Source organism: Myotis nattereri (assembly GCF_964212035.1).
Source record: "Myotis nattereri genome assembly, chromosome: 9".
NCBI classification, from domain to species: domain Eukaryota; kingdom Metazoa; phylum Chordata; class Mammalia; order Chiroptera; family Vespertilionidae; genus Myotis; species Myotis nattereri.
Window position 1 is genome coordinate 70444284 of NC_138084.1, and position 22789 is coordinate 70467072.

Sequence of the window (22789 nt, forward strand, 5' to 3'; positions counted from 1 at the left end):
TTTAACTACTCTTGCTTTTTTGTCATGTATTTTGAAGCTCATATCAGCATGTAAAGACCTACAATTACAAAGCATAGTGACTTAAAATATTAACAGGTTTATTATTCACTCATGATTCTTCTCTTGTCAGTACTCCCTCCCCATCTTCAGCCCCTCTCTTGATGTTGGACCTTTTCCTTTATATTGTTCTTTCAGTAAATCTTTGGATGCCTGCTATGTTCTGACACTGCCAAATGCTAGGAATAGAGAGAAGGAAGTTCTCCCCTTAGAGTTCATGTAATTAGGATTTTTACCCTTACACATGCACACACACTAAACACTTTCGTACACCCCACCTCACATTCTATCTAATGCTCCACCATCCTTTCACAAGTCAAATTTATTCAAAAAACAATAGATTCTACTTAGTTGCTCTACTTGCTCACCTAACTTTCGTTTTTCTTTTTAACATACATATATTTATTGATTTCAGAGAGGTAGAGAGAATTGGAAACATCAGTGATGAGAGAGAGTGGTTGATTGGCTGCCTCCTGCACACCTCCTACTGGGGATCAAGCCCGCACCCTGGGCATGTGCCCTCGGCCAGAATCAAACCTGGGAACCTTCAGTCTATAAGCCAACGCTCTATCCACTGAGCCAAACCAGCTCCGGCTAACTTTCATTTTTCAACATACAGCAGTGACTTTTGTACCTCACTACTCTGTTTAAACAGCTCTTGCTATTCAGCTACAGCCAGCTGTTGCCTTGCTGGAAATTGTTTCATTATTGCACAAGCCAAATGCATCAAAATGTTGTTTATTGCCTCTGGATCACCAGTTTTGTTTTTATCAGCATGTCATACAAAGTGCTCTGTGGAACTGATCCTGCTTCATCTCAACTTCTCAACATCTGACTTGTGCTTCAGGAATACCAGACTACCTGCAGTATCTCCTGTTTGTCCTATGCGTTCTGTTCCCTCTGCCTGCAGTATTTATTCTCCCTGTCTTCCTAAGTACTTACATTCATTGTTCAGGTCAAACATAATCTCTGAAACCTCGTCCAGCAGGTATAGTTAGTACTTCTTAAATGTTTCCACAGCATTATACATTACTTCTGTTACACCCTTACCATGTTTTATGGTAGCTGTATGTTTGCTTTCCTTTTTTTTTTTTCCTTAGAAAACATATGCAAAATTTAACCATTTCAGTAATTTTTAAGTGTACAGTTCTGTGGCTTTATTTACATTCACGTTGTTCTGTAACCACCACCGTTATCCCCCTCTAGAATTTGTTGTGGTCGTTAATCCTCACCCCTAGTATATTCCTCCAATTATTCTCAGAGAAAGTGGAAGGGAGGGGGAGAAGCAGAGAGAAAAACAGCGATGTGAGAGAGACACGTCAATTGGTTGCCTCCCACATGCATCGACCAAGCCAGGGGTCGAACCTGCATCCCAGGTATGTGTCCTTGACTGTAATTGAACCTGGGACCCTTCAGTCTGCAGGTCGATAGATACTCTATCCACTGAGACAAACAAGCCAGGGTCCCCTCTAGAATTTTATTTCTAGAAAGTTACTTACCTTTTTGTCATATTCAGTATTTTTAATCTGGGATTAATGGGCAGGCTTCAAAAGTTCTGGGATCCCACAAACTATCTGTAAAGGTTTATGTGCAGGTAGCGTGTTTTATGGGTGAAGTGTCCAAAACTTTCTTTTTTAAAAACAAATATACTTTTACTTATTTCAGACAGGGAGAAAGAAAGAGAGAGAGAGAGTGAGAGAGAGAGAGAGAGAGAGAGAGAGAGAAACATCAATGAGGAGATACGTCAATCGGCTGCCTCCTGCACACTCCCTACTGGGAATTGAGCCTGCAACCTGGGCATGTGCCCTTACCGGGAATTCAATCATGACTCCCTGGTTCATAGGTCATACCTCAACCACTGGGCCAGAACTTTCTTAGGATTCCTAAATAGGTTTGTTCCTTTCTGTGTGAGTCAACATCCATTCAGGAAAATTGAAACCAGTCTGAGTATTTGACAGTAGAGACCCGGTGCATGAAATTTGTGCACTCGGTGTGTTGGGGGTGGGGGGTGTCCCACAGCCTGGCCTGCACCCTCTCACAGTCCAGGAGCCCTCGGGTGATGTCCGATTGACAGCTTAGGCCCTGGCGAGTGGGCCTAAGCCAGCAGTCAGACATCTTTAGTGCTGCCGAGGAGGCAGGAGAGGCTCCTGCAGCGCAACCGTGAGCCTGGCTTCTGGCTGAGCGGCGCTCCCCCTGTGGGAGCACACTGACCACCAGGGGGCAGCTCCTCATTGAGCGTCTGCCCCCTGGTGGTCAGTGCGTGTCATAGCGACCAGTTGCTTTGCAGTTCAGTCTGTTTGCATATTAGGGTTTTATTATATAGGATAATAATACTGTCATTGCTGACATTTACAACTTTTTATGATCCTTACCCATTCTGTCTTTTCAGTTGTATCTCCAACTGTTCTATCATATACATTGTGCTTCATCCAAACTGGGCATGTTTCCCAAACACGCTCTTCATATATATTTTCTATCAGTTTCTTTGGGATATGCCAGCCATTCTTCAAGATTCACCTCTTCCTTGAAATGTTGCAGAATTTTCCCCAAGTCTGGTAATGGTAATACTTCCTCTAACCCAGTGGTTCTCAACCTTCTGGCTCTTTAAATACAGTTCCTCATGTTGTGACCCAACCATAAAATTATTTTCGTTGCTACTTCATAACTGTAATGTTGCTACTGTTATGAATCGTAATGTAAATATCTGATATGCAGGATGGTCTTAGGTGACCCCTGTGAAAGGGTCATTCGACTGCCAAAGGGGTCGCGACCCACAGGTTGAGAACTGCTGCTCTAATCCCTATCCTCCCATGAAGTAAGTCCTAGTGTCTTACCACCTTTGCTTTGTTTTTGTGTATACGTGAGTCCTAGTTCATCATAACTTGTTTATTAACCGAGATTTTGTTATTGGTGGATCTAGTACTATAATGTGTCATAAGTTAAGACTTCCCATGAATTACTTACATTTTTTTAGGATCATTGAACCACTGTGAAGGAGATATTTTCAGGTAGGGAGATTTGCTATCACTTGCTTTCTCCGTCAGGCACCTCTTTTTTTAACACATTAAGCGCCCTGTCAGTCACTGGTGACTTGGACACTGTATCTCGGTCCGGAAGACACAACAGGCTGGGCGCTTAACGTGTTAAAGATTTTTTTATTGATTTTTAGAGAAAGGGAGTGAGAGAGAAACATTGATGTGAGTAAAACATTGATTGGCTGCCTCCTCCATGCCCCTACCAGAGATCAAGCTCACAACCCGGGTATGTGCCCTGACTGAGAAACAAATCACCAACCCTTTGGTGCACGGGGTAACGCCCAACCAACCGAACCACATGGGCCTGGGCATGCACCTCTCTTTTTTATGTTTCCCTCTCTAAAATAGGAAGAGACCAGACTCAGCATCCTAATTCCTAAAATTTGAATACCCTTAATATATAGTTAGAATTTTATCTTTCCTTTTCCTTTTTCAGTTTTGTTTCTCCTTCAGTATATTTTGTTGCTTATTACTACCTCCACTAAAAAGCAGGCAGAAGCCAGTAGGTATTGTATTAGGAAAAAAGGAAATTCAGGCATACTTCCTTAGTTATTTGAATATCTTTGCCACTAAGTCTATACAAAAGATAGTTATTTTATTCTAAAGTTACCTTTAGAAATACGAAGAAACAATAATTAATAGCTAATTTTAGTTGAAGAGTAATTGTATTGTTATAATAAGAGATGATTGGTGTAGTTTGTATTTTTACTGTGACATTTGAGATTTAGAATAATTTGTACCTAAAATTTTCCCTGTTACTATGATTGAGAATTGCTTACAATTCTCAGTTAAGCTTATTTGTAAGCAAATAATTAGTTAACATATGTGTGTATGTATATATGTGTGTATATATATGTATATATATATTTGTATGTATATATACACACATACATATAATCATATATTAGTAAGTGTGCATATATATGTATATATATATACACACACACATATATACATATATATAAAATGATAAATGAACATGAATGTAGTCAACTATTTACCACATTATTTTATAACTTCTAGGACAAAAGTAAAGCTAAATACACCAAGTCTAATCTAAAATGGAAACTCTAGCTTGCCCAAAGTGGGACATGAACACTTGTCATAGAAGTAATCTAGCCTTTTAACAGCCTTTTCTCAAGTGTATACTATACAAAAGTGTAATTTCTTATGACAGACTATGAACTATATGATCTGCCATGATTCCTTTCCCAGCGTATGCTAGCACAAATAACCATATTTTCTGAGAAGGGTTAACTGTATATTACTACATTCCATCCAGGGAAGTATTCTCAACCTTTGTTTCATGATTGCAGCCTTAAGGAATATTTTTAGAGGTTTTTTTCCTAATTGCCTGCCCTCGTGAAATTTTAATGCCTCAAATATACTGCTTATATATTGCGTGTATTTCTGTAAATAAGCATTAAAGAATATTTTCTTAGTTCCACTCTCTTCCCGGTACCAATTTTCAATGGCTTGGGGCTATGTCATTCTTTTTGAGAATGCTTGGTCTAGAGAAAATCAAATCTGCTTTAAGGAATTAGATTTCATACCAGCACCTGTTACAACTCCCAAGTGGTTATGAAAACATCTGAGGTGGTTAGTACTTTGGAAACTCTCCACCATGAAAAGAAACTATTTATTTGGGGTTTTCAATTTGAATCTTGAAGCACATAAAGAAAAACTCCAACCCTGACTGGTTTGGCTCAGTGGATAGAGCGTTGGCCTGCAAACTGAATGATCCCAGGTTCGATTCCGGTGAAGGGCATGTACTGGTTGCAGGCACATCTGCGGGGGGGAGGGGGGGCGTGCAAGAGGCAACTGATCGAAGTTTCTCTCTCATCAGTGTTTCTAACTCTATCTCTCTCCCTTCCTTTCTGTAAAAATATCAATAAAATATATTTAAAAAAGAAGAACTCCAACTGCCCCGATTTCAGGGTGACTCTAATTTAGGGTTGTACACATTTTAAATTTCTATATTAATGAAATCCTAGTAGCATCTGACTTAATTATTCCAAATAATATAACTCAGAAAGCGAACCATTTTAAAAACAATTTATTTTCAACTGGCTATATTTTTATAGGGTTTTATATTGAGTTATTTGTGAAAAATTAAAAAAAATAAAAAACAAGGAAAATAGCAATTTATCTTTGATCCATCTGATTTCACATGTCAGATGATTTCACATCTTTAGTGATGGGGATATAGAGTAGTAGTATCTGAGATTTTTAAAAAAGGTTTCTATATGCTACCTGGTTTCTAATTGCTTTCCCATATTCCAGAGGACAGAGTCTTTGGTGTTTTAGTTGTATGTTTCTTTCTCCCTATAGCATTAGTTAGCAAGAGATTGGAAAACTGATTAATCAACTATAAGTAGGAAGTGGTGTGTTGGTTCCCACATCCCAGCTAGGACATTTCCTAAAATGAGGTGATAATTTCCTTTTTATTTTTATAATGATCATATATAATGACTTTGTAGGCCCACTGATTTGTTGTTGTTGTTTTTTTTAATTGTCGGGCCTGGTTCAATATATAGTTTCAGGGGGAAAGAATAGGACCTTATAATTTTCAAATTGGAATAATTGCTTTAGTACAACAGATCTTTGAATAACTTGTTTCAATGTTTTTCCATTATAACATTGATGGGATGCCAGATCATTAACTTAATTTTTGTTTATATCAATTAGCCTATAGTAAAACTAGTTTTATTATACATTGTTTTGCTTAAAATCACAGAGAACCTATTCTCAATGTTAAGTGAGGACTTATGTAGTTAAATACTTAATTATTATACCAGCACTGAGATACTAGTAAGTATACTTACAAAGGCAAGTATAAGGGAATCTAGTACCTGGTCATAGGAGTGTGGTACATAATGACAGGGTTGAAAAAAAAAATTCTCTGAGGAAATGATAGTTAGACTATACCTGAAGGATGAATAGGAATTATCTACACTAGGAAAAGATAAAGCTGTTCAACCAAAGTGAATAAAGTATATAGTGGCCTTGGAATAACATCATTTGTTTATTTGCAGGATTGAAAGACCAGTTTGGCTGGAAGAGATGGAATAACAAGATATAGGGCTAAAAAGGAAATTATGATGCAAAACAGAATCTCATATGACATGTTAAAAAGTTAGGATTATAGTTTTTTATTGAGGTATAATTCACATACCACAAAGTGCAAAATGTAGTAATTTTTAGTATATTCACATTTTTATGCAGCCAACACCACTATCTTAATCCCAGAACATTTCTATCACCCCAAAAGAAACCCCATGCCTGTTAATAGTCACACCCAATTGTCCCCTTCCGCTATCCTCTGGCAACCACTGATCTACTCTGTCTCTATGGGATTTACCTGTTCTGGAAATTTCATGTAAATGGGATTATACAATATGTGAACTTTTCTGCCTGACTTCTTGAACTTAATGTTTTCAAGATTTATCCATGTTATGACATATATATGTACTTAATTTCTTTTTGTGCCTGAATAGTGTTCCATTGTATGGGTATATCATATTTTGTTTTTCCATTCACTGATGGACATTTCTACTTTTTTGGCTATTATGAAAAACTAGAGGCCCAATGCACCAAAATTTCTGCACTCAGGGGGATGGGGGGTCTATCAGCCCAGCCTGTGCCCTCTCCCAGTCTGGGACCCCTCGGGGCATGTCCACCTGCTGGCTTAGGCCCGCTCCGAGGGGGATCAGGACTAAGTTGGCAGTCAGACATCCCCCTGGCAGCCCAGGAGCCCTCGGGGGATGTCCAATTGCCAGCGGGGAGCAGGCCTAAGCTGCAGTCTGACACCCTTAGCGTTGCTAAGGAGGCGGGAGAGGCTCCCACCACCACTGCTGTACTGGCAGCCATCAGCTTGGCTTGTGGCTGAGCAGAGCTCTCCCTGTGGGAGCGCACTGACCACCAGGGGGCAGCTCCTGCATGGAGCGTCAGCCTCATGGTGATCAGTGTGTGTCACAGTGACCAGTAATTCCCAGTCGTTCTGCTGTTAGGGTCAATTTGCATATTACCCTTTTATTATATAGGATGCTGTTATGAACATTCATGTACAAGTTTTATTGAACATATGCTTTTAATGCTCTTAGATATATGTATATCTAAAGATTTGACTTGCTTATATGGTAACTAAAGGCCTGGTGCATGAAATTCGTGCACTTGGTGGTGGGGAGTCCCTCAATCTGGCCTGCACCCTCTCGCAGTCCAGGAGCCCAGGGAATGTCCGTCTGCCGTGGAGGCGGAAGAGGCTCCCACCACTGCCATTGTGGGAGCGCAGTGACCACCAGGGTGCAGCTTCTACGTTAAGTGGGATTGGGCCAAGACTGGCACTCAAACATCCACCGAGGGTCCCAGATAGCAAGAGGGTGCAAGCCAGGCCGAAGGACCCCACCGGTGCCAGGGAGGGACACAGGAGGTTGGCCAGCCAAGGAAGGACTGTGGGAGAGCTCCAGGGCATGTCTGGCCCAAGAACTCAGTCCCGATCGGCCAGACCCCAGCAGCAAGCTAACCTACCGGTTGGAGGGTCTTCCTCCTGGTGGTCAGTGCATGTCATAGTGACTGGTAGACTGGTCTTGACTGTCTGCCCTCTGGTGGTCAGTGGACATCATAGTGACTGGTCAACTGTCTGCCCCCTGGTGATCAATACACGTCATAGCAAGCAGTTGAATGGCCTTAGCATATCATTAGCATATTACACTTTGATTGGTTGAACCGATGACCAGACACTTAGCATATTATTAGGCTTTTATTATATTGGATTCTCTGTTTAATATTTTTAAGAACTTACCAAGTGATTTTCTGAAGTGGTTGTAAAATTTTTATCATCCCACCATATATGCAGTGGGCTCTCTTATTACTTCGTTGGTTTCTTTTGCTGTGCAGAAGCTTTTTATTTTGATGTAGTCCCATTTGTTTATATTCTCCTTAGTTTCCATTGTCCTAGGACAGGGATGGCGAGCCTATGACACGTGTGTCAGAGGTGACACGCAAACTCATTTTTTTTTTTGGTTGATTTTTCTTTGTTAAATGGCATTTAAATATATAAAATAAATATCAAAAATATATGTCTTTGTTTTACTGTGTTTGCAAATATCAAATTTCTATATGTGACACGGCACCAGAGTTAAGTTAGGGTTTTTCAAAATGCTGACACGCCGAGCTCAAAAGGTTCACCATCACTGTCCTAGGAGATGTATCCTTAAAGATACTGCTACAAGAGATGCCTGCTATTTTGCTGCCTATGGATTCTTCTAGGGTTTTTATGGTTTCACGTCTTACATTTAAGTCTTTTATCCATTTTGAGGGGTTTTTTTGTGTATGGTGTAAGTTGGTCTAATTTCATTTTTTGCATGTATCTGTCCAATTTTCCCAACACCATTTATTGAAGAGACTGTCTTGATTCCATTGTATGACCTTGCCTCCTTTGTCAAATATTAATTGAGCATAATGCCTTGGGTTGATTTCTGGGTTCTCTGTTCTGTTTCATTGGTCTATATGCCTTTCTTGTGCCAGTACCATGCTGTTTTGAGTACAGTGGCTTGGAAATATAGCTTGATATTTGGCATTGTGATCCCTTCAACTTTGTTGTTCTTTCTTGAGATTGCAAAAAAATCAGGGTCTTTTTTGATTCCATAAAAATTTTGGGAATATTTGTTCTACGCCTGTGAAACAAGCCGTTGGTATTTTGATAAAGATTGCATTGAAATTGTAGATTGCTTTTGGTAGTATGGCAATTTTACTGATGTTGATTCTACCAATCCATGAACACAGTATATTCTTCCACTTATATAATGTCTTCCTCTCTCTTTTTTCACTATCTTGTAGTTTTCCAAGTACTGGTATTTTAACCTCCTTGGTTGGGTTTATTCCTAAGTATCTAAACTTTTTTGTTGCAATGGTAAATGAGATTGTTTTGTTTCCCTTTCTGAGCATTCATTATTGGTGTATAAAAATGCCATAGATTTTTGGGTATTAATTTTATATCCTGCTACATTGCCAAATTCCCTTATTAAATCTAGGAGTTTTTTTATGGAGTCTTTAGGGTTTTCTATGTACAGTATCATGTCTTCTGCGAATAGTGAAAGTTTTACTTACTCCTTTTTAATTTGGATGTTTTTATTTCTTCTTGTCTGATCACTACAGCTAGCACTTCTAGTACTATCTTGAGCAGGCGTGGTGAAAGTAAGCATTCCTGTCCCATAGATTTTTGGTTGTTGTGCTTTCATTGTCACTTTTTTCCAGGATGCCTTTTATTTCTTCTTTGATCTCTTTGGTAACCCATTCATTGTTTAATAATATGCTATTTAGTTTCCATATGTTTGATTGTTTGTGATTGTATTTATTGTAGTTGATTTCTAATTTCATGCCATTGTGATATGAGAAGATGCTTGATATGATTTCAGTCTCCTGGAATTTTTAGAGAGTTAGCCTATGTCCTAGCATGTGGTCTATCTTTGAAAATGTTCCATGTGCACTTGAGAAGAATGTATATTCTGTAGCTTTGGAGTGACATGTTCTGAAGATATCAATTAGTTCTATCTGATCTAGTGAGTCATTTAGGATTGCTGTTTCTTTGCTGGTTTTTGTCTTGAGGATTTATCTAGTGACATCAATAGAGTAGTAAAGTTCCCTACTATTGTGTTGCTGTCGATCTCTCCCTTAATATCTTCCAGAACTTTTTTATGTATTTGAATGCTCCTTTATTTGGTGTGTATATGTTTACCATTGTTTATCCTCTTGTTGTATCCATCCCTTTGGTATTATGAAGTGGCCTTCCTTATTTCTTGTTACGGCCTTCACTTTGAGGTCTATTTTGTCAAATATAAGCATTGCTGCCCCAGTTTTTTGTTTCGTTTTTTTTCCATTTCTGTTTGCCTCACTGATTTGGTCCTCAGCCTCTTCTAGTCTACTGTTGAAACCTTTTTTTTTTTTTTTTAATTGCAGCTACTAGAAGCCCAGTGGATGAAATTCGTGTACTCGGGGGTGTCCCTCAGCCTGGCCTGCGCCCTCTCACAGTCCAGGAGCCCTCAGGGGATGTCCAACTGACAGCTGAGCACTGTTGTGGAGGCAAAGAGGCTCCCGCCACCACCACTGCACTCGCCAGCCATGAGCACGGCTTCTGGATGAGCGGTGCTTCTCCTGTGGGAGTGCACTGACCACCAGGGGGCAGCTCCTGCATTGAACGTCTGCCCCCTGGTGTTCACTGTGCATCATAGTGACTAGTTGTTCTGCCACCGGACTGAAACTGGCTCTCAAGCATCCCCCAAGGGATCCCGGGTTCCGAGAGGGCGCAGGCCAACCCAAAGGATCCTACCGGTGCACGATCCACAGCCAGGAAGGACGATCCACAGCCAGGAAGGACGTGGGAGGTTGGCCAGCCAGGGAGGGACTGCAGGAGGGCTCCAGGGTGTGTCCATCCTGTCTCGCTCAGTCCCGATTGGCTGGACCCCAGCAGCAAGCAAGACCTACCAGTCAGAGCGTCTGCCCTTGGTGTTAGTGCAGATCATAGTGAGCGGTTGAGCAGCCTTAGCATATCAGCATATTACGCTTTGATTGCTTGAATGGACAACTGGACACTTAGCATATTAGGCTTTTATTATATAGGATGTCATTCTTCATTTCCTCTTGATTCTTATTCATGTTGGTGAAATTCTCATTCAGCTCCTTTAGAATCTCATTGAGTTGTGTGTATTTGTCATCCAGACGTTTGGGCATCCTTATAGCCATTACTCTGAATTCCTTCTCTGACAAATTAATTGCTTCCATTTCATTTAGTTCCTTTTCTGGTGATTCCTCCTTTCCCTTTGGGGTTGTTTCTTTGTCTCCCCATTTTTGCTGTGCCGTTATGTATGTTTTTATGTCTTAGATCCAGCTGCTATTCCACCCACATTTGTTTTGTTTTGTTTTGTTTTTATTGTTCTTTGGGAGTGGGGGCGGTAGTCCTAGGTAATTGGTCTTTCAGTTATCCTGAGCTGTGTGTTCTAGAGGAGCCCTCTATTTGAGTTATTTGGATTCTCCTGGTGTAGTTGGGTCTTAAATGTTAGTTTCTCGTTCATTGATGTAGTCTCCTTACAGGTTGTCCAACAAGGTGACACCCCGGCCTCATTGTGAAAGCTATTGTGGATGTGCTTGTGAAAGGGGTTGCCTGAGGTCTCATTGGCGTGCATCTAACTATGGGGTCCCAGAGCTCACCGGCAGGGTTGCAGGGATCCCAGGGCTGGCGACTGCGGTAGCGCGACTCTGGCTGATGTGGTGTGACTGTTATCCAGGTGGCGTCACTCTGTGAATCCCTGCAGAGATCCTGGAACCTGTGTCTGGGTAGGCAGGCGTCCTGGAGGCTGCTGCTGAAGCAGTGTGGGTTTGGCAGGAGAAGCGTGCACTCCAGGACTTAGCGAGAGGTCCAGGAGCCAAGGCGCTGGTAGTTCAGGATCTGCCGCTGAAGCAGCGGGCTTGGCAGGAGGGTCACGCACTCTGAGACTCACCGGAGTCATCGGCCAGGGAGGTGGGGACTGCAGGTCTGCAGATAAGGTAGCAGGTCTTTGGCCTGGATGTCTCCTGGGTCTGGGACGGTGTCTAAGGCCAGTCTGGGTGGTGTTGAGGCTGGGCTTCTAGTCACCCAGCTCTCCCTTGAAGACTGAGTGGTTTCTGTGCCAGGGCTAGGATGCCCCAGCAGTGCTTGCAGCGGTAGCTGGGGCTCCCCATCCAGGAGAGCCCAGTCTGCCAGCCCCCGAGAATCCTGCAGGATCTAACTCTCTCTCTCACACACACACACACACACACACGTCCACACACTCCCCTCACACTCTCTCCCTCACTGCTGTCCTGCTGGCTGCCATCTTAAATCTCTTGAGTTATTTTTATAGTGGTTGTTTAGAGATTAAAATCAATTTAAACCAAAAGCAATCTTTTCTTGATTAGAACCAGCTTGATTTCAATACTATTATAAAAACTTTGCTTGATGTAAGGAGGCTTGACTTGAGGTGGTAAACACAATACAGTATGAAAATGTTGTATTATAGAATTGTATACCTAAAACCTATATAATTTTATTAACCAGTATCACCCTCAATAAATAACCAAGCAAACAAACTTTGCTCCTATGTGATGCCATTTTCTTCTCACGCCTTTTTGCTGTTAGGGTGATATACGTTACCTCTTTATATATTGTATGCCCATCGAAACAGATGTATAATTATTGCTGTATGCAGTTATCTTTTAAAGCAGAGGAGAAAAAATTTACAAAAAATCATTTTTACCCTTTCATATTTACCTATGTAGTTATCTTGATAGTGTTCGTTATTTTTTAATGTGAATTTGATTTACTGTCTAGTGTCATTTTATTTTAGCCTGAAGGACTAAGTTCCTTTAATATTTCGTTCTCTCCTTTTTTTTAAAAAAAAAGAATTGATCTTAGTGAGAGAGAAACATCAATTTGTTATTTCACTTATGCATTCTTTGGTTGATTCTTGTATGTTCCCAGAAGGGGGATTGAACTATCAACCTTGGCATATCGGGGCAATGCTCTAATCAACCCTACCTAGCCATAGCCCTTTAATATTACTTATAGGGCAAGTCTAATAGCGAGAAATTCTCTATTGTTGTTTTTTAGTCTGGAGGTATCTTAATTTCTTTATTTTGAAGGAGTTTTGCTAGATTCTTGGTTGACTATTTTTCTGTCAGCACTTTGAATATGTCATCTCACTGAAAAAAAAAAAAGCTGTTAATCTTATTGAGGATCCCTTATATGTGATGAACTGCTTCTCTTTCTACTTTCAAAATTTTCTTTGTTTTTTGACAGTTTAATTATGATTGTGTCTTGGTTTGGATCTCTCTTGAGTTATCCTACTTGCAGTTTGTTGAGCTTCCTGTATAAGTAGATTAATGTATTTCATAAAATTTTGGATGTTCTCAGATACTGCTGCTTCACATATTCTTGCTGTGCTTTCCTTCTGGGACTTCAATTTACTATCTCCCATAGGTCTCTCAGAGACTGTTCCCTTTTCATTAGTCTTTTCTTATGTCTAGTCCTCATACTGGATGATCTCATCTATCCCTGTTAAAGTTTACTGATTCTTTACCTGCCTTCTCAAATCTGCTGTTGAGCCCCTTCTAGTAAATATTTCATTTCAGTTATACTTTTCACTTCTAGAATTGCTACTTGTTTTTTCTTAAAATTTCTACCTTTTATTTCTTTTTGATGAGACATTTTTATAATTTCCATTAGATATTTAATCCTGGGTTTTTTTTCGTTCTCCAAAGTTATTTTAAATAACTGATTTAAAGTCTTAAGTCGAGCCCTGGCTGGTTTTGCTCAGTGATTAGAGCATCAGGCCTGCAGACTAAAGGGTTGCGGTTTCAATTACTGGTCAGAGGCACATACCTCGGTTGCATGTTCCATCCCGGGTCCCAGCACGTGCAGGAAGGCAGCTAGTCATTGTCTGTCTCTCTCTCTCTCTCTCTCTCTCTCTCTCTCTCTCTCTCTCTCTCTCCCCCCCCCCACCCCCACTCTAAAATTTCAGTGGGAAAAATATCCTTGAATGAAGATTAGCAATAAATAAATAAATAAAGTATTAAGTCCAGTGTCGTGGCTGGCTTAACGGTAGTGTCTATTACCTGCACCCACCTGTGCCCCCCCCCCATAGATGAGCCATATTTTCTTATTTTCCCAGATGTCTAATAATTTTTTGTTAACAATTGGCCACTTTAAGTAATGTGACAATTGTAATCAAAATTTTCTCCCTCTCCTATGTTTATTACTCATTATGGTTGTTTTAGCACTTAATTCGCTGAGCGAATTTTGTTGTAAAGTCTATATTTTTTGTAGTTTATTTTCTTTGATTTGGCATTAATTTCCTTAAATGATTGGAGTCAGTACCTTTCCTGTTGTTTGCCTGGGGGCTTTGTGTACTTGAAACATACTTCAACATTCATCTACACATTGAACAAATCTGCCTTACTATTCACTTGATGAGTAGAGATGAGAGTTTGCAGCTGTGTCAGGTCTTTTCTAAATATATGCATTGCTCTACACTTGTACATGGCCTATTATCTCAGAACCTTGTCAGAGCCGGTCAGAACCCTCTAAGGCAGTGGTTCTCAACCTTCCTAATGCCTCGACCCTTTAATACAGTTCCTCATGTTGTGGTGACCCCTAACCATAAAATTATTTTCATTGCTACTTCATAACTGTAATGTTGCTACTGTTATGAATCGTGATGTAAATATCTGATATGCAGGATGTATTTTCATTGTTACAAATTGAACATCATTAAAGCATAGTGATTAATCACAAAAACAATATGTAATTAAATATGTCTTAGGTGACCCCTGTGAAAGGGTCATTCGACCCCTCCCCCCCAAAGGGGTCAAGACCCACAGGTTAAGAACTGCTACTCTAAGGACTTCTCTCCATCTTTTCTGTTTTATGGTGTTTTGTTTAGCTTATTGTTTGTCCCAGCCTTCTTCTGTGTCACAGGCATCTGTGGTGTTAAACAGTTCCTTCTGGCTATTTTAAGCAAACACCCCCAAGGGGAAGATTGTTTGCACTGAATGAGCACTGATTCAATTCAAAGACAAGCTATGCAAGTTGGGTTTACAGGGAGTTGTCACACAGGTCAAATAATGGCAGTTTCTGGCAATGGGGCTGTGGAAAACTTGCTTCACCAACTGCTAGGCTGATGGTTTTCACAATGATGGCAGCTTGTTTATTTTCAAGTGTACTGCTAAGCTGGGGAAATGAGCATAGAAATAGAGCAAGTTAAAATGCCACAATGTTCACTATACTTAGTAACATTTAGCCATTTAAAAAAATAAATGCTCCCAGATTTTTACAACACTGATTGTTTTTGAGAGTTCTATAAAAGTTGATACTTTGTGCCGGGGTTCTCATATGCTTTTATGATTGAGAGGATTTTCTTGAGGTTCTCAGCCCATGAATCTTAATGAAACCACTCAGAATGTAGAGGTTTAAAAAGAAAGCCATGGGAAGTGATTGAAGGGCTTTATACAAAAGAGTAATTTAACCAGATTTGATCCACAAGTCAAGGCAAGTGTGATTGATGCCTTATAGATGAATCATCTTGAGTCCTCAAGATTTTAGGTGATTTTCCCCCCTGAAATACCAATGTTTATTTTAACAGAATAGAATAAGAAGCATGTTTCCTGGCCTTCAGTGTTTCTTTTGTACTATATTATTTTTAGTTCTTAGTTTAGTTAAACCTTAGTAATTCTAAGAAACAAAAGAACAAGGATAGGCTGCTAGTCGGGACTGATAAACTATTCATATGTGTAAAACTACCAAACACTGGTTCATAATACTGTTCTGTGAATGTCAGTTATGTGTGCTATTTGTTGAAATAATTAATGCTTTGATTTTCAAGGGGCAAAAAAGAAAAACAGGGTGCCTTTCTTACCTTTCATGACAAATTAGTTATTTTGTTCCATTTTTTTCTTAAACCATTAGACCAGCGGTTCTCAACCTGGGGGTCGAACGACCCTTTCACAGGGGTCGCCTAAGACCATCGGAAAACATATATAATTACATATTGTTTTTGTGATTAATCACTATGCTTTAATTATGTTTAATTTGTAACAATGAAAATACATCCTGCATATCAGGTATTTACATCACGATTCATAACAGTAGCAAAATTACATTTATGAAGTAGCAATGAAAATAATTTTATGGTTGGGGGTCACCACAACATGACGAACTATATTAAAGGGTCACGGCATTAAGAAGATTGAAAACCACTGCATTAGACAAATGTTGAAGTATACAAGTAAATAGCAACATTGGAAATTGTAGATTTTTTTCATGGTTTAGTATGTTACTTTATACCATCTACTGACCTAGTCAAGATGATGTACGCATTCCGGGGTTGGGGACATAGGGTCTGTGACTCACTGTCGGTTCTTGGCTTTGGACAGGATAGAATTAAAAATGAGCCAGCATAGAGTTTAAAGTGAAAGTAAGTTTATTGGCGAAGCAGTGAGATAAAGAATGGGCTACTCCATAGATAGAGCAGTCCCCTTTAGGACAATTTGCTTTCTTTATTGAGGTTCATTTAATCGGGAGTATGGTATTCTCTGAGGGGGAAAAATATTCAGGATCTTCCCAGGAACGGGATGGAGACTTTTCAGAGGAGCTCCAATGGACATATTGTATCCGTATATGGGCTTACCGTTTCAGATAATGGGGGCATGATGTATGGTTTAGCGTGCTGATGTATTACAATTTATAATAATAAAAGCATAATATGCAAATCGACCAAATGACTGAGCAGCAGAATGACTGTCCTGACGACCATCCTATGACACACACTGAGCCAGGCCAGCCAGGGCAGGTACAATGCAATTGGTCGGGGGGTCCAAGGTTGCCCCAGGATCGCCCCGCAGAGGGAAACCCAAGCCACCCTCTGTAGGGCAGTTGATGAGAGGGCTCTGTTATAGATTGCCCCACAGAGGGAGGCCCAGGCTACCTGGCCGGCGGTGCTGCCGCAGGTGGGCAGTTCCTCCCTGTGCTGGGCTATCGATCACCCCACAGAGGGAGGTCCAGGACAGCCAAGCGATTGCACCCCATGCATGCCGCCCTCAGAGGGAGGTGACCGGTGGTGGGGGTTAGGGGGTAACAGTGTCGCACAGATGGCAAGCAGTGCAGCGGCAGGACAGGGCCAGCTGCTGGCAGCCAGGGAAAGGAAAGCCCCAATAGGCCCTGATCGCCAGCCAGGCCTAGGGATTCTACCTAAGGGGTCCCAGATTGCAAGAGAGCGCAGGCGGGGCTGTGGGACACCCCCCACACACACACACACACATGCACGAATTTCATGCATCGGGCCTCTAGTGTAATATGCAAATTGACCCTAAAGGGGGAACCACTGGTCACTATGATGCGCACTGACCACCGGGGGCAGACACTCAATGTAGGAGCTGCCCCCTGGTGGTCAGTGCACTCCCAGATGGGGAGCTCTGCTCAGCCACAAGGCGGGCTGATGGCTGTGAGCACAGTGGCGGTGACGGGAGCCTCTCCAGCCTCCTCGGCAGCGCTAAGGATGTCTGACTGCGGCTTAGGGGAGCAGGCCTAAGCCGCAGTCAGACATCACCCCGAGGGCTCCCTGGCTGCCAGTGGTTATGTCTAACTGCCAGCTTATTCCTGATCCTCTGGAGAGTGGGCCTAAGTTGGCAGGTGGACATCACCCGAGGGGTCCCAGACTGTGAGAGTGCACAGGCTGTGCTGAGCGACTCTCCCTCCCCCCAACCCCCTCCCCCCCAGCCCCCAGTGCACGAATTTTCATGCACCAGGCCTCTAGTGAGTGTATAATGATGCTAGAGGTTACCCTTAAGTAAAATTAGCCCCCATGTTGGACCCAGCAGGATTTCTGCAGATTTTAAGTCATAAATCCAGTAGGGGGTGGTCTTGTTGATAGTTCCTGTAGCTTTTATTGATTGCAATTGTTTTACCACATACCTTATCTAAAATATGGAGATTATGGTACAGAAGAATATTATTTCTTTATATTAGTTATTTATAACTTTATTGATTCTTCTGCAGGCATTACTGTGCAGTCATTACACTTTATCAAACACCTTATTTTTCTAGTTTATCTAGAGTTTTCCCCATTAAACAGCCATGTATTTTACGAATTTTACTTTATGGTAGCACAAACTGCTGTTTCTGAGCAAGGCTGTAGAGTCCCAGCACATTCCATTTGTGATATGAACCTCCTCTAGGTTGTGTGTGTGTGTGTGTGTGTGTATGTATTTATGTATATGTGCCTAATAGGGGCCTCTAACATTTTTAACAGCTGTTTTCTTAAAAGTGCAGAATTGACTATAATTACCTAAACTTTTATTTTTCATTTAGGTTACTTACAACAGGAAAACCTCACTTCTACCTGCCAGACTTTTATTTTGGAAAGTTCACATTTAAAAGAATATGCAGAACACTGTACAGATGAAGGTTTTATCCCAGCCTGTTTACTGGTAAGTGATTTCTTTTTTTTTTCTTTTTTTTAAAATATATTTTATTGATTTTTCACAGAGAGGACGGGAGAAGGATAAAGAGTTAGAAACATCGATGAGAGAGAAACATTGATCAGCTGCCTCCTGCACACCTCCTTCTGGAGATGTGCCCACAACCAAGGTATATGCCCTTAGCCGGAATCGAACCTGGGACCCTTCAGTCCGCAGGCAGATGCTCTATCCACTGAGCCAAACCGGTTAGGGCGTGATTTCTTTTTTAATGGAAATATTTCATCATTGACCAACACAAGAGACTATACACACAATCTTAAAAATATCAGCTCATCATCAAAATCAAAATTGGCAGAAACTTGATAGTTTGTATTCATGCATAATTGAAAAAAACCCAAAGCATGCCAGCTCTTCTTTCACAAATTTATGCCAAAGCCGGTAAATGAATTACAACTTTGCCTTTGAAAATCAGTTTCAAATTGATACCTTCATTTCTAATTATATTCACTACAGATTGAGGCTTAGAGTGGAACCTCAGTTTTCTAACTGTAACTGAACAAACAGTGGGTCTGTGCTGCCTGTCATTATTCAAGCCAATTAAGCAGAGACAGGGTTGAATCATATATGAGCATTTATTCCAACACTGCCGGCCTGCCATATGGGAGAGCAACAGGTTATCCACAAAAATCGGCTCTCCAGCCTACCATAGGCCAGCTGCTTATATAGGCATAAGTATAAAGGAAAAGTAGGCAAAAGGGCAGTTTACAGATATGCAAAAGAACTTGGGATCTTCAAAGGGCTTAGTGATATGCAAGGGCTGGGGTTATATGGGGAAATAGACAGAGGGAGTACCAAATAAATAGGTAAGCAGACTGGAGATTTGCAGTGGCCTGCAGGTGTACAAAAAGAGCTGGGGATCTTCAATGGGCTGGCTATTTTGGTTTCTGGAACAAATCTTTGTTAATTTTTCCATAATAATAGGCAGCTCCAAATGGGGAGGAAGGGCTACATCTCTAGGTCAGCTCTAGCCAGTGTAGAATGTGCCTTCTTTAATCAGAATAAAGTAGTCATGGTTAACAGCATGATTAATATTTCTTACAATACTGGCTAGTTCCCCAACATCCTATTTCTGCCCCCTTTCATAATTTATTCTGGAATGCTATGCGAGAAGTGATTTGTTCAAAAAATAGAATAATATTTTCTAACTAGAAATAATTAAATTGATTCATTTGTTTCAGACCCCCAAATGATTCCCTGTTTTAACCTTTCTTACATACAGTACATGTCTAATGTATTATTTAATCTATAAACACTCCTTAAATTTATTGAACCACCTCCTTCCTACTAGCCTTAAACAAATCCCTTTCAGCACTCATTCCAGGAGTGCAGCATCTTCGCTTTTTCACATATCACTGCCTCCAAAATGCTTTTGGTTTATCCAAACCAACAGCCAGTTTTTTTTTTAATCTCTTCTCTTGCCTGTGATCATTGTTTCTTTCATACTCTTAGCAACATTCGCACTCTTGATGGCCTCTTTGTGTTTTAAAATTGTGTTAATTGTCCATTTCTGCCAGCAACAAAAGCAGAAAGAAAACACATATTCACAGCACAATTTCCTCAGGTTAGCAAGGCAGGATTCAGCTGTAAGCTGACTCATACTGGCCTATTCTCTCTTTGTGCAATCTAAGAGACACTGTTTGTCAAGCTGATGTATCGGAATGAAAGGGTTGTCAGGTTGAGAACTGAAGGTTAAAATGGACACATTTTTCCCCTGAACAACTTGGTCTAGAACTGAATTGTTCAAGATGGAGACATTCGAAAGCCAAGGTTTAACTGTACTTGTTTCCTTCCTATTATGGATTGAATATTTATGCCCCTTCAAAATTTATTATGTTGAGACCCTAACCCCCAGTGTGGTGGTATTTGGGTATAGGATCTTTGGGAAGTAATTAAGTGTAGATTAGATCATGAGGTTGCGACCCTCATAATGAGATTAGTGCTTTTATAAGAAGTTTAAAGGGAGAGATCTTTCCATGTGCACACAGCAAGAGGGCAGATGTCAACAAACCAGTAAGTTGGTTCTCACCAGGAACCAAATTACCCTTCACCTTGTTCTTAGACTTTTCAGCTTCAACAACAGAGAGAAGTAAATGCTATTTAAGCCACCTGGTCTATGGTATTTTATAACAGCCCATCCTTTTCTATTTTATTGCTTGCTTCAGACCAATATAAAACAGGTATTTTGATATCTTCTTGTCACCACTAGACCAACAGAGCGTCATTTGGTATTGAATGGATATATTCTGGAACTACATTATTTGAGATGATATTTTGTCATTTTATTTTATTTTTTTAAATATATTTTATTGATTTTTTACAGAGAGGAAGGGAGAGAGACAGAGAGCTAAAAACATCGATGGGAGAGAAACATCGATCAGCCACCTCCTGCACATCTCCCACTGGGGATGTGCCCACAACCCAGGCACATGCCCTTGACCCGAATCGAACCTGGGACCCCTCTATCCACTGAGCCAAACCGGTTTCAGCGATATTTTATCATTTTATTATAAACATAGCTTCTTCTGTTCATTTCATTTGTCACAGACAACATGTTTATCTTTGGAGGAAATGTAAATCTGCAAACCTGCTAGAACAGTGGTCACCAACCAGTGGTCCAGGGACCATTGGTGATCCTTGAGGTCCAAAAGGTTGGTGACCACTGTGCTAGAGTTTAGTAAGGTCACAGGATGCAAAATACACAAACGATCATCATATTTCTTTATAACCATAACTAGAGGCCTGGTGTGCAATTCATGCACTGGTGGAGTCCCTCAGCATAGCCTGCGGGGATCAGGCTAAAACCAGCAGTCCAAGGCCGCCTGTTGCTCCTGCCTACTGCTCTGCTCATCCTGGCCCCGCTGCACCTGCCACTGCCGCCGCTCGGTGGGCTCGCTGCGGTTTCTGGGCTGGGACGGCCAGCCATGAGCCCTACATCTGGTGCCCATCCATCAGCTGAGCAGCGCTCTCACTGTGGGAGCTCACTGATCACCAGGGAGCAGCTCCTGCATTGAGCGTCTGCCCCCTGGAGGTCAGTGTGCTTCATAGTGGCAGGTCGTTCAGTCGCTTAGGCTTTTATATGTATAAACCATTAAAAATTGGATTTTTTTTAAAAAGATGTTTTATTGATTTTTTACAGAGAGGAAGGGAAAGGGATAGAGAGTTAGAAACATCGATGAGAGAGAAACATCCATCAGCTGCCCCCTACTGGGGATGTGCCCACAACCAAGGTACATGCCCTTGACCGGAATTGAACCTGGGACCCTTGAGTCCGCAGGCCGATGCTCTATCCACTGAGCCAAAGCGGCCAAGGCAGCATATTAGGCTTTTATTATTATATAGGACTAGAGTCCCAGTGCACAAAATTCATGCCTTTGTGGGTTTCCCTCAGCCTGGCCTGCACCCTCTCGCAGTCCAGGAGCCCTTAGGGGATATCTGGCAGTCGGGCATCCTTAGCACTGCCACGGAGGTGGGAGAGGCTCTTGCCACTGTGGCTGCACTTGCCAGCTGTGAGGCGGGCTTCTGGCTGAGCGGTCCCCTGTGGGAGCGCACTGACCACCAGGGGCAACTCCTGCGTTGAGCGTCTGCCCCCTGGTGGTCAGTGTGTGTCGTAGCGACTGGTTGTTTTGCTGTTCGGTCCATTTGCATATTAGCCTTTTATTATATAGGACTAGAGGCTTGGTGCACGGAATTCGTGCACAGGGGTCCCTCAGCCTGGCCCGCACCCTCTCGCAATCCGGGATCACTGGCTCCTAACCATTTGCCTTCCTGATCACCCCTAACCACTCTGCCTGCCTGCCTGATTGCCCCTAAATACTTGCCTGCCAGCCTGATCACTCCTAACTGCTTGCCTGCCTGCCTGATCATCCCTAACCGCCTCTGCCTCAGCCCCTGCTTCTGCAGCTTTGTCTGAAAGGAGGTCTGGAATGACATCTGGAAGGTCATTCGGCTGTCTGGTCTAATTAGCATATTACACTTTTATTATTATAGATAGCCAAGATCTGGAAGCAGCCCAGTGCCTATCAGTAGATGAGTGCATAAAAAAGCTATGGGACATTTATAAAATGAAATACTCTGCAGCTATATAAAAAAAAGGAACTCTTACCCTTTGCAACAGCATGGATGAACTTGGAGAGTATTATGCGATGTGAAATAAGCCAGTCAGAGAAAGATAAATACCATATAATTTCACTAATATATGGAATCTAATGAAAAAATAAACTGCCAATTTTTTGCAGCCCCTAATTGAGTGACTTTTCATTTTAGATGGTCTGCTCTTTATATTTTCTTTATCAGTTACTCTGCAGTCCAGATATTTTATTAACTTCTATATAGCAAAATGTTTCATGGTCGGAAATTATTGGTCATATTACACAGTTTTGGTAATGCTTGATCTTTTCCTTTTCAGTCATTATTTGGAAAAAACTTGACAACAATTTTAAATGAATATGTAGCTATGAAAACAAAAGGTAAGTATTCTTGTTCAGGGATTTTTTTGGTTTGTTTTACACAGTACTTAATCTGTTTTCATTACAAATGCTTTTTAAAGGATAATAACACCTTATGAAAACCAAAAAACTTGTCTCAGTTACAATGAGATAAATTTTACTGGGAAGTGCCTATTAATAGTTTGTGTTTATATTGAGTGGTAAGTA

At 41.2% G+C, this 22789-nt stretch overlaps 1 protein-coding gene across 1 annotated transcript in view; it reads left to right on the top strand.

Moving 5' to 3' along the window:
• NPAT (nuclear protein, coactivator of histone transcription) overlaps window positions 1-22789 on the top strand; it is a 57878-nt gene that overhangs the window by 2142 nt on the left and 32947 nt on the right. Inside the window, exons 2-3 of the mRNA XM_081098782.1 lie at window positions 17968-18086; window positions 22543-22603. Of these exons, the coding sequence (XP_080954908.1) occupies window positions 17968-18086; window positions 22543-22603 (180 nt within the window). The remainder of the gene's footprint in view (window positions 1-17967; window positions 18087-22542; window positions 22604-22789) is intronic.